General features: G+C 31.1%; 1 protein-coding gene and 2 long non-coding RNA genes across 4 annotated transcripts in view; 1 reads left to right on the top strand and 2 right to left on the bottom strand.

The window, feature by feature from the left end:
* The window catches only part of LOC143083889 (uncharacterized), a 197,658-nt gene that overhangs the window by 8,793 nt on the left and 175,310 nt on the right, over nt 1–13,555 (top strand). The gene's annotated exons all lie outside the window — the stretch shown is intronic.
* Nucleotides 4,708–9,831, bottom strand: LOC143083884 (uncharacterized). The gene is made up of 2 exons (XM_076260261.1): nt 9,567–9,831; nt 4,708–6,194 (listed from the first exon to the last, which is right to left on the bottom strand). Exons 1-2 carry the CDS (start codon nt 9,829–9,831, stop codon nt 4,885–4,887), a joined length of 1,575 nt encoding a protein of 524 aa, XP_076116376.1. The 3' UTR covers nt 4,708–4,884.
* On the bottom strand, nt 6,770–8,299 carry LOC143083885 (uncharacterized). Its single transcript, XR_012980922.1, has 3 exons — nt 8,132–8,299; nt 7,524–7,596; nt 6,770–6,927 (listed from the first exon to the last, which is right to left on the bottom strand). It is a non-coding gene; the product is annotated as an uncharacterized LOC143083885 (long non-coding RNA).

Here is a 13,555-nt window from a genome sequence, read left to right as displayed (position 1 = left end):
AATAAATTATTTTATATTTTGCTCTATTTCTTCAAAAGACAAAAGTTTGAGCGTTTTTGAAAAATAATGTTGAGGATTAGACCATTCATGAAATACGATATGTCACCATTTAATATGGAACTGTTTCAAAAGTTATTTAAAATGATCCTTTCTTCTTGTTTAGAATACCATCACCTTTTTGAGAATTACTTTCCGGCGCATGCATAAATCGTTAAGTTAATTTCAAATATTCTTTTATTTATTTATAAAATCTACAATTTTTCCAAATAATTTTAATAAGTTCACTGGTCAATTGCTTTAAATATCTTATCTATTAAGCATATAAACTTTTGTAATTGTCTTTCTGAATATGACAATGGACCAGATCAATTTGAAATCCATTTTAATCAAGGTAAACTTAATTATAAAGATGACCTGTTGAAAAAATACCAAATGGATGATTTTTTTTCATTGGTTTATATATATGGCAAGCCATTTTGCTATTTAATTTAATTTCAAGATATCTTATATACTTTATAAGATATCTTGTATAGTTTATAAGATATTATATGAAATATCTTACAGATTATATAAGATATCTTATAAAGTTTATGAAATTTACAATTTTTAAAAGAATTTCATAAAATATAAGCGATATCTAATAATTTATATAACATATCTTATAGATTATATAAAATATCTTATAAACTATATGAGATATCTTATTAACTATATCAGATATTTTATAAACTATGTATTTTGTATAAGATATCTTATTATTTTTAAAATGAATATAAATATAATTTATATGAAAGATATTCATAAGATATCTTAATAATTTTAGGAGATATTTTATAAAACATATAGTTTATAAGATATCTGATATAATTTTCTTTATAAGATATCCCATTAACTATATAAGATATCTTAAAGATATCTTAAAAGCTATCTTATAATCTATATAAGATATCTTATAAACTATCTTATAAACTTGATAAGATATCTTAATTACTTTAGGAGATATAAGATATATTATAAAATATATAGTTTATAAGATATCTTATATAATTGTCTAGATCTTTATCTTGTAAATTATAAAAGATATCTTGTAAATTATAAAAGATATTTATTATTTATCTCATATACTTTATTAGATCTCTAATAATCTTATGAGATATTTTATATATTCTATTGTCACAAACTTCATTCTGTATTCAAAAAACAGCATTACTACTCAATGCCGTCTCATATACCATATACCACAAATACTTCGTATTGGTCTCATATACCATATACCACAAATACTTCGTATTGATGAAATTGTAAATGACATACTGCTAAACAGTATGAAGAAAATAATAAACTCATAAATAAAGTGCAAAGCAACATGACAACGCCGCTGCTCAGTTTATTAAAGATATGAAACAATTCATATAACTTGCATACACAATACAACATTTCAACAATATAATTTATAATTTTTCCAAACATAAAAAACTACCCTCCAGTCCTATCAATCATATAATTACGATAAAAGGGGGACTTATAAATAAAAATTTACCAACTTACTTAAGAATTAAACTTTAGATAAATGTGTGTTGACAGTTCGGCGCTGTCGTGCTGAATGACCAAAACCCCCGTTTTGGCGGGGAAAATTACCGTGCGATAAGCACGACACCTACATACATCATGAACAAACAAGAGAAAATAATTTCACTCTTATTCACTACGTTCAAACGAAAGAAATTATATTTCTCTTGTCACAAACTTCATTCTGTATTCAAAAAACAGAATTACTACTCAATGCCGTCTCATATACCATATACCACAAATACTTTGTATTGGTCTCATATACCATGTACCACAAATACATCGTATTGATGAAATTGTAAATGACATACTGCTAAACAGTATGAAGAAAACAATAAACTCATAAAAAAATTCAAAGCCACACGACAACGCCGCTGCTGAACTAAAGAAAGGGACAATATGTAAGAAAGCACTAATAATTTAATTTTGGAAAAAATATACTAAAGACCCAAATTTTGTGAAACTAACATTCTGTCCGAAAACGAGTCCTTAACGTAACCGTATTTTGCTGTCTCCGACCTCCAATGTTCATGCCTTTTGAAAAGTCTATCAGAAATACCAAAATTACAAGCTGCAGAAGCTCCACCAGACCTTAGACTGTGAAGGCCAAAAGATTTTATATTTGGCACAATCGGAGAAAAAGCTTCTATAAATAGCTCTCGCATTCTTGTATAAGAAAGAGGTTTGTTTTCTTTTCGGAACACATAATTTTCCTTGGTTTTTGTCAAATTCTGAAAAACGAAAACATCAGTATCAAGTGGATTAATTGCTCCATTCTAAAAAACTCTCCAAGTTCTTCACAGGACATAATTTATTCCCAGTTCTCGCAATGATTATTCGATCACCATCTCTGTAAATATCCGTTTTACTTTTCTGTATGAATACTGACATATGACTTAGAAAAAATTGAATATCACAGGTTTCAAATTCAGCAATTCAGAAACACGTAAAAAACCAGAATAAAATAACAAACAAGCAGAAATAGTACGCTGGTTGTAAAGATTATTTTCGCAATATAACCTGTCGAACATCTGTGAAAGCATATCTGGAGTGATCGGTTCTTTCTTTTTAATCGGAACAGATAGACGTCTCTTAGCTCCTTCAAGAATATTTTTCACTAAATCAGAATCTGTAGGAGAAATAACACTAATAATTTTATGTGCCCATCTAATACTATAAAACGCTTGATTGATAGGACTGGGCGTACGATTTTGTTGCACTAAACATGCTAAATATATAGCCACATGTATTGGTTTGGCCGGTAAAATAAATTCACTAGATATTCCATTAGATAAAGCCCATTTTTTCCATCTCAAAACCAGATGCTCCGCAGGGCGTAGCTTTATACGACCGCAGAGGTTGAACCCTGAACGGTTAGGGCAAGTATGGACACAACATTCAAGCTGGATTCAGCTCTAAATTTGGATTGTGATCAAATAGTTGACACAGCATAGGTTTCTGACACAGAATGAATGTGTTCTAATGAACTTAAAATTTTTGTTTCTCTTAGAGCAATTCACTATGCTGTTGAATATTAATCCTCTCAAAAAAATGTTTGAAGAAATTTTCTTTTTTATTTATGAAATTTCAAATGAGAAAAATTGAACAAAGAAAGATAACTCTAATTAAAAAAAAATTTGCTATTTCACAATATTGTGCAATTAGATATTTCTTGCCATTGCGCAATACTGTGCAATTGAAAAGACTTGCTATTGCACAATACTTAATATAATAATTTTAGATCCTGATTTGGACCAACTTGAAAACTGGGCCCATAATAAAAAATCTAAGTACATTTTTGGATTCAGCATATCAAAGAACTTCAAGATTTTTATTTTTGTTAAAATCAGACTAAGTTTAATTTTGGACCCTTTGGACTTTAGTGTAGACCAATTTGAAAACAGGACCAAAAATGAAGAATCTACATACACAGTTAGATTTGGTATATCAAAGTACCCCATTTATTCAATTTTTGATGAAATCAAACAAAGTTTAATTTTGGACCCCGATTTGGACCAACTTGAAAACTGGGCCAATAATCAAGAATCTAAGTACATTTTTAGATTCAGCATATCAAAGAACCTAACTGATTCATTTTTTGTCAAAATCAAACTAAGTTTAATTTTGGACCCTTTGGACCTTAATGTAGACCAATTTGAAAACGGGACCAAAAGTTAAGAATCTACATACACAGTCATGACAGTTAGATTCAGCATATCAAAGAACCCCAATTATTCAATTTTGATGAAATCAAACAAAAGTTTAATTTTGGACCCTTTGGGCCCCTTATTATGTTGGGACCAAAACTCCCAAAATCAAACCCAACCTTTCTTTTATGGTCATAAACCTTGTGTTTAAATTTCATAGATTTCTATTTACTTATACTAACGTTATGGTGCGAAAACCAAGAAAAATGCTTATTTGGGTCCCTTTTTGGCCCCTAATTCCTAAACTGTTGGGACCTAAACTCCCAAAATCAATACCAACCTTCCTTTTGTAGTCATTAACATTGTGTTTAAATTTCATTGATTTCTATTTACTTAAACTAATGTTATTGTGCGAAAACCAAGAATAATGCTTATTTGGGCCCTTTTTTGGCCCCTAATTCCTAAACTGTTGAGACCAAAACTCCCAAAATCAATCCCAACCGTTCTTTTGTGGTCATAAACCTTGTGTCAAAATTTCATAGATTTCTATTAACTTAAACTAAAGTTATAGTGCGAAAACCAAGAAAATGCTTATTTGGGCCCTTTTTGGCCCCTAATTCCTAAAATGTTGGGACCAAAACTCCCAAAATCAATACCAACCTTCCTTTTGTGGTCATAAACCTTGTGTTAAAATTTCATAGATTTCCATTCACTTTTACTAAAGTTAGAGTGCGAAAACTAAAAGTATTCGGACGTCGGACGACGACGACGACGACGACGACGACGACGCAGACGCCAACGTGATAGCAATATACGACGAAAATTTTTTCAAAATTTGCGGTCGTATAAAAACCATAATAATAATTTTGAACGGTGTTGTTAGATTTAATTTCGGTTAACAGATCAGGAAGTAAATGGATTTTCTCAATCAAAGTATCAGGTAATTCCAACAGATCGCTTTGGAACTTAGCCTGCAAAAACATATGTAAAAATAAAAATCACATTAAAACATAATGTACAAAGCACATACAATTTGTATATAAACAATTTCACAATCTAATGTTCACATAACTCGTCTCGCATTTCACTTAAGATTAAACCACCACCACAGCCCCTCAGGCCAACTGTAACATTACCGCCACCAACTCAAGAACTTTTATATTAGTTGTTAAAAAGGTTCAAAATCAAGTCTCAAAGCCAACACCCTGAAGGGTAAATCAATATTTCCAAATACTGATTTATTCCCTTTACCAGAAGTATAGAATTTCTTGTTAGTAGGTAAATCTATACAGCCTTTCACCTCTTTAATGAACCCTTCACCCGTAGGACATAGCATCGGCCAAAAGCTTGCCGACTTCCATAAAGGTAAAACAAGTGTCCCATGAGCAAAACATTGCCTCATGTAACTTATTACTTTAGACACTAAACATACAGGTGGTACAAACCAACCATTGGCACCTTGCCAGTTAATAGTGAATGCATCGATACCCATCGAGTTCACCGTCCAATAACGGGAATAAAATACCGTTAACTTATGATTGTCATCATTTTCAAACCAGTCTATCTCATGAGGTCCCCATAGGGAATCTACATACATAAATAACTGTTCATCAATACCCCAATCGTCATAATCAATAATACGACTTATGAAATCCGCTTTCTCATTCAAGGTTCTAGGAACCCAAACTACATCGATAGATATATTATGTATCAAACAATTCTCAAAAATGCACATAGCAATATCCTGTAACTCAGGTTTCATACTACCTTTTTCCACAATAGTTACTACATTCTGGTCATCACTGAACCATTTAATTCGTTTATCTTTTAATACATTGATCATAGATAATAGAATATTTCTAACAGCATTTAGCTCTTTCCACGTAGAATTCTTTGAAGCCTCACATTCGGACCACATACCATGTGCTATATTAAAAGGTGTTTCTACAACATAGCCACCATATCCTGTATTGCTTGCATCACTATAAACTACAGATTGACATGACACATCTGAAGAAAACTTTTTAACATTTACGTGTTCTAAATTTTCTCTCCAAAATTTAATTTGTATCAAGCTTTCTGTTGATAAAACAATACAACTATTCCACGAAGTCATACTTAAAATATCAATGCTTAAATGTTTAGACATGATATAAGCAACGTTACCCATGACGTATGACATGGACACTATTTGTCCCACTAAAGAAGCAACCAATCGTGCATGGACTTTGCCATGTTTAGATACATAATATTCAACGTCAGCAATAGTTTTTAAAACCTTTTGAACTCTTTCGTTCGGAATGGTTATAGTGCCACGGTTTGTGTCAATTAAATAACCCAAAAATACCAAAAGTTGTTTCATAGGTGACCATTTAGATTTTTCATTTTTAGGAACAAATCCACTCTGAATTAAATCTGGTCTCACTTGATTGGACATAGTTTTGCAAGTTTCTTCGTCCGTATGAGTGCCTCCCGTCCCTAGAATTTTCATGGCATTCCATGGAATTTCCATGGCAAAATTGTTGCCATGAAAAGGATGGAGTATTGAAACGAGCTTTTTCATGGTTTTCATGAATTCCATGGCATCGGAAAAAAGAGTGACATGGATTGTATACTCAGTATTTCCATTGTTGCCATTAAATCATAAAAGGATGGAAATCATGGCATCTATGGCAAATTGCCATGATTTCCATGGAAAGTATGGCATCAATGGCAGGTTGACATGGCCTCTATGAAAAGTATGGCATTTATGGCAGGTTGCCATGAAAAAGATGGAAACAATTACAGATTGTCATGGAAAGTATGGCATCTATGGCATTTCCCTGGTATTCACTCACAAATGGACATGCAGACCTGCAATATTACCATGTATAGTTTGATAACATATTCTTGTCCTTTGTCCTTTTCAAAATAGGACACCGGGAATGTAAATATCTGCAGGAGTTCTCATCAGATTGAATTAACCTCATTACTTTCAAAATAAAGCTTCACGGTTAAAATTTCATTGCCATACATGTATATTGCTAGCAAAATAGATAAAAAAAAACAAACTATTAAAATTAGACTATGTTTTAATGTTAAGTTAAACATTTTGGAAATGTTCAAAGTTCATTATTGCTATCTGACGTCTATCTTGTCTTGTGTTCCTCACTTGGCTTCGGCAAATGGTTGATGACCTAGAGGACAACTTTCCATTTCTTTCGTATGATGCCTAAAAAAAAGTTACCATATATATTAATATCTATTCTGAGAAATATCATATATATACTAGTATTTAAAACAAATACGTGGGGTTTTCCTTCGTTTTGACATATTGACTTGATGGGCTTTTCTCATTGTTGAAGGCTGTATGGTGAACTATAGTTGTTAATGTCTGTGTCATTTTGGTTTGATAGTTGTCTCATTGGCAATCATACCACATCTTCTTTTTTATATTGAATTTACTATTTTTACCATATATCATTCAATATACAACAGAAACATCTAAAACTCGAAAAAATAAAATAAAACTATGAAAAATAAGATGTTAAGCATGTGTTAAAGAGTAATTATATTTTTAGAAAAGAATCCTTGTAAAATCAAGGGCAGATAATTATAATGACCTGTTTTGGGGATTTTTTCAATAAAATAAGACCTGTGGGCTGTAACCCCAAATTTTCAAAGATATATATCATGTTTATATAAAAATTAATATTACAGATGGTTTTACAACTTTTGATTTTTTTCCAAAATGTTTTGAAAGTCCAATATGTGCAAAAATTACTTAAAAAGCATTCATAAGAATTTCTTTCATATAAAACTACTTACTCCAAGTCTGATTGAATGTGTCCATTCTTCAGTCCTATCAGAAAAAAAATTTCTTTTGTTTCACTATGCAGTTCTGAAATATAAAACATATTACAATTAAAAGATAAGAAATATTACAATTAAACAAAATAATTATTACATATTCTGTATGAAGTGTATAGGTTATTCTTTACTGTGATTAGTATTGGTCTTTTATTTCACTTTAACATCATAGGCCCATATTTACATGTATGTCTTGCAATTTTTAAAATCTTAAATTTGATCCATAATCATGATAATTCAGAACATATGTACTAATTTTAAAAGATAATACTTTTTGATTTTTCAGAATAGATCATGTATATAATTATTAGTCATACTACAGATCTCCAATTTTGCCAAAACTACTATCGAATAATATTCTATAAAATAGATTGTCTTAAAGATAAGTCTTGTCATAATACCTCAGTAATTATGTACATGATGTAATTATGCAAAAATTGCATGGTCTTTCATAGTTATTCTCTTGATCCTACATGGTACTTATATATGTCACAATTTATTTGAAGGAAATAGCAGTTTCATAATATTCAAAAAGGTTGAAATACTTATTCATAATTTGTACTTACCAGAAGATTTAATCCAAAATATATGAAAACATCAATCTTCACAAATCCAATAGTTATGTCATCAGAATAATACATCTGCACTTTTTAATGTTAATTAGAATACTTTGGCTCTTTTTAGGCCACAACTCTACATCCATGGTAAAATTCATATGTTGGTCAAGATAAATAAGATTGAGAAATAAGACATCTTTTCTTGTAATGTCTGCAAGTTCAAATTTTGAATCTGACCAGTGTTGGGGTTATTTGGGGAGTTGTTTGATTCCTTGAAATGTTTCCCTAATCATACTATTAATTACCTAAATCTTAAATCTTAAATATATATAATAATAAATAAAAAATATTCACCAATTTTTATCTATTATTTTTATATTTTTGGACTGTAGAAATTTAAGAGAAATGTACAAAGCCATATGGTCTCCTTCTTTGGGCCCCAACTCTTGTCAATGAATGTGTACATATCATTTCCTGTCCATTAATTTCACAGAGGCAAATGAAAACAGATGGTGAACCTACATAACATTTCTATCACTATAATTGTTAAGAAAGAGACTGCATGGAAATAATATTTGTGTATTATCCACACTGTATCATGCTTATAACTTAATTAAAAAGAGATACACTTAATAAATAATTGTACTTGAAAATAAATTAATTTAACCTGCATTTCCTATGTTGGAAAATTAAAAAATAACTTATTGTCTTAATTACTGTTTGTGAAATAAGTATATAATATTCTGGTCACTTTTTATTTGTTTAAATGTATATAAATAGCAACACATAACATAAAGTTATAAATTACCTAACAATGCTATCACATTTTATATTTAATTGAATTTAATATGCAGTCTTTAAGACTCTTCAAATATATGTTGGATTTCAGGGTGGTACAAATACTGGCTTTATGGCACAAATAATTATCATTCACACTCTAATCAGTATTGATATATTTTTCATTTGAAAAAAAAATTAAACTTAAGGAACTTAATTTGTAGGTGAATTCCATCTCGGGGATCCAGCTATTTTTAAGCGGAATCCTCCAAATATTCTCATACAGGAGTATTGATTATGTTTCAGTAACTTTTTATGTTTCAAATCATCAAAATATTCAAAGTCCAATTTGCCTTCGTTTTCATCTTAGAAAATTTCTAAGTGTTGCTTTTCCATCGTTTGCCTTCCTTAAAAATTTCAAAGTCAAAGTTTGCCATCGTTTCCATCCCACCAAAAAGTTAAAGTCCAAACTTTGCCATCGATTGCCATAGATTTTCATCCTTTCCATGGAATTTCTTTTATACAAAATATGAAAACGATGGCAATTTTTGCTATGGAAAATTTTTGCCATGAATTTCATGGAATTTCATCAAATTTTACATCGTTTCCATCCTTTTTCCATGAAATATCGATGGCATAGATGGAATGCCATGAAAATCCTAGGGACGGGCTAAACCATCATCTAGGTACATTAAAACTTGTTTACCTTCACCCCTCCACTTTTTTATAAGTGGTCTTGTGATCTTAGTAAATATATAACATGCTGACGAAAGTCCAAACGGGAGAACCAAAAACTTATACCATTTTTCGGTGTTTTCATGCCTCCAGGAAAACCCTAAAAATTCTGTATGTGGCATAAAAATATTCACATGGTGATATGCCGACACAATATCAAACTGGAAACAAAAAGAATTGTTTGTGATAAACTGCATGGCTATGCGAACATCTTCAAATTTTACACTTGATTTCCAAAGATGTTTGTTAACATGACTGAGGTCTAAAATAAGGTCTAAAATATAATCATAACAACCAATATTTTTCCAAAAAGAATAGTGACTTTTAAGCCTGCATGTCCTTCACAATAATATGTGCCTGTCCCTGTTCATACTCGTAGTAATCATTAGTGAGATTATCCGAGTCACTTATCGAAGATACTTTAGTTGTATTATTTTCAATTAAATAATCTATGCTACGTACAATTATACTCATCTTTTATAAAGTCTGTACTATTTTGATTTTGGCTGGATAGGTCTGGGATTGAAGGGACACTGGCTTCTCCAGTGCCGGAACGATCTACAACCATAACATGCTCCTTGTCTATTTTGTCGTTGATATTCGTTCGTGCTGGGTTGATTTTGATACAAGGCTTGACCATTGTACTATGACTGGGGTTCACGAAAGGACTGATTTTTTGTTTGGAAAGTATCAACAAATTGAGAAGGAGTACTGGGAGCAGAATAATTAGCCTTCTTAGAAGCAGACTTTTTTCCTTTTGCATTACGTTTACGTATCGCCCTACTCTCAGCTTTATTAATTTTGCTCTCATCGTCGGAGTTACTGGCCACTGGATTACTTTCATATTGCCTAACAGTCTCCCAACCCCCTTCACTACTATCGGCAATCTTAACAAGTTTATTTCGTCTTTTAATCTTGTCAATTACTTCAGTAATAGTTTCCCGTGCGTAGTCGGTCTTTGAATTATCAATGGCCCAAATAGCTTGTGTCAGGTCTTCTAAAAATTCAGTATTTAGTAGAAATTGAACCTTATTTCCCTCATATTTCCAAAGATATGGAGATTCAGTTTTTAACTTTTTAACCTGGGAAGCAACTGCAACGGTAGACCCGTGAACTTCATGTTTCAATTCGGAAATGTCTTTCCTAAGTTTTTCGTTAAATTCACCCTGGGTTTTAACAGCTTTCATAACGTCTCTAAGAGACACCTCCTGTTCTGGGGTTTCCATCTCTTCAGGGTCCGACATTACAAAAAATTTACCAACTTACTTAAGAATTAAACTTTAGATAAATGTGTGTTGACGGTTCGGCGCTGTCGTGCTGAATGACCAAAACCCCCGTTTTGGCGGGGAAAATGACCGTGCGATAAGCACGACACCTACATACATCATGAACAAACAAGAGAAAATAATTTCACTCTTATTCACTACGTTCAAACGAAAGAAATTATATATATATAAGATATATCATATAATATATAAGACATCTTTTATGTAAATGAAACTATAGAAGATATCTTATATATTAATTGAGATATCTTACATATTACATGAGATATCTTGACATTTGATTAAATAGTAAAGCGGCTTGCCATAGATTTATGTTAGCTGGTATATATGTTTATGTATATGTAATATGCCTAGGTTAGTTCGAAGTAAGGCGTCAAAGAAAAAAAAAATGTAATAGCATTTCAAGACATCATAATTATTTGGACTAGTGCATCATGTGCAATGGTATTCATGTATAAATACAACTTCCCTTGTCTCAATCCAATAACTTTCAAGTAATCTGGTGATCATATCTATGAGATCAGAATCATATCATAATCAGTAGCCCATCCATAATTATTCAAAATGTTACAACTTCTTAAATCAGTGTAGAGGTTAAACTTAATATATATTTTCCGTTTTACAGGAAAATGATATGATTTTGTCTTAGATTTTATCCATAAAAAATTCCCAATTTGATGTTCAAGGGACCCATTTGAAAACACCTGGAATCATCCCTGTGTAAGCACGCTGATGGTGAACCTACGCTTTTAATGCGTAATGGAGAGACATCTTTTAACTAACTGCAAATCATCCAAAATGACTTTCTTAAAGGAGCAACCACTTTACTTAAAAAAAAGGGGGGGTGTGTGTTTTGAATCAGAAATTTTTCTCTTGCGGAAGTTTATAATTAGTTTTTTTTTCAATGGTACCAATTTAATATTTAACACTATATATATATATATAATGTATGGGAAACTTTGGATTCAGAATATTTGTTCATTCTAATCATCTGAATGAATCAAATTGTGGAAAAATCCATCCCCCCGGTTTTTTTCTAAAGTCAAATGGTCGTGCCCTAACTGCTAGAAAAGTTGTTCGAAAATTTGAATTTGGTTCTACGTAATGAACATTTAAATGACATAGTTTAAAAGTGTGAACAAAAGTAGCTAAACAAGGTGTATAGATGTGAACAAATTTAATGTGAAACTAGTGTACATTACATTAAACCAAATGTAAACATGTTTGGTGTGAACAAGGCCTTTAAGTAATTCCATCATACACAAATCACTACATGTAGTTACTTTCTTTGTTCAGTGGCTGTCCAAGTTTCATTGACCTTTTTCTTCCCGAATGACATATATTACATGACCTACCTAGTGTATTTATTGTTAAAATTTAAATTGTTCTCATCGCTGAAAATGCATTTAATATTGGCCACTGGACATAAGGCCAACTAAAATTAATTAGTAGATTTTCATCCAAAGTTTTGAAAAAAATGGGGCGGGTGGGAGGATTTTATTTTTTAAATTTTATTAATATGAAACCTTCTTGTGACGTAAACTTCATATATATATATATGTGCATTTAGTGTTATATTAGCTTATACCATGTACATGTGTAAACATGTATAAAGAATCATACATAATTTTTCAAATTCTTAAATAAATATCTCTGATTGGCAACGACTGTTCTACATGCAATTATTTGCTACTTTAGAAACATATTTCCAGTAAACATGGTAAACAGTAAAATCATTGAGAAATTGGACTACTTTTTAAGTGATGGTTTGTAGTCCCCATAACATTATGCAAATACAATGGTATGCAACACAAATATTATGAATGAAATGAGAACTCAAGCAGTGTTGGTAAAAGTAGGGTTGTGCTTTTAAGACTCCCAAGTTATGCAAGACTGAAGCAAATATAATTACAATGTAAAACATTAAGTTGTTTAATGACTCTGTTTATATAGGTATTTGGTGTTTTTAAACAAAAACAAAAGCCATGGGTAAATCTAAAGGCTATCTATATCATAATGTGTATGTTTGCCGACTTTTTGAACTCAATATCATGAATATACGGTTATAGATCTAACAAGTTTGTGCTTTTGTCAGTTTCTTTAATCCAGTTATGTTTTTTTTTCTACCAATGTGTTCCACGATTCTTGGGCTTTTGAAATCTTTCAGAGCCCAAATTTGCTGACACAAAGTCAATGTTTTATTGAAAAAAATCACGGTTTTCTTCTAAGGCCAAATAAAAATATATGTGTGGTTCCAGTTACCCTACCGTCCCTACTTTTTTGTCTTAAAAATAGCCACCCTAAAGATTTTATTGTCATTTTTCATCAAGCACTGTTAAAGTCAGAATGTTGCTCCCATAGACTCAATGTAAAAAAAAACACCATAAAATTAAAAAAAAAATCCATACCTACCTACCCTAACTTATTTTCAGATGTAACTGGAACCACACATACTATTTTATTTGGCCTAATAACAAAAATTTCCAATTTGTGACATACTGTGATTTGCGTTCTTGGACACAAGCGTATTACTCGTAACCCGAATATTTCATGCCCTTCTGGTAATCTATCTCTATTCTCCGTAGATGATATTGTCATCTGTGTCAACATAACAATGGTTTTAAAGTACTCGAAA

The sequence above is a fragment of the Mytilus galloprovincialis genome, chromosome 7, assembly GCF_965363235.1.
Source record: "Mytilus galloprovincialis chromosome 7, xbMytGall1.hap1.1, whole genome shotgun sequence".
Classification (NCBI taxonomy): Eukaryota; Metazoa; Mollusca; class Bivalvia; order Mytilida; family Mytilidae; genus Mytilus; species Mytilus galloprovincialis.
The sequence above is the reverse complement of the archived record's forward strand: the minus strand, read 5'-3'. Positions and strand labels throughout refer to the sequence as shown.

Bases quoted from the DNA above. Each gene is read 5' to 3' on its own strand.
- LOC143083884 (XM_076260261.1), bottom strand. From the start codon at position 9,831: ATGCAGTTTATCACAAACAATTCTTTTTGTTTCCAGTTTGATATTGTG. The intron at 6,195-9,566 runs GTCCCTAGGATT...TGAAAATTCTAG, and splicing joins CCTAGATGATGGTTTAGCCC to GGACGGGAGGCACTCATACG.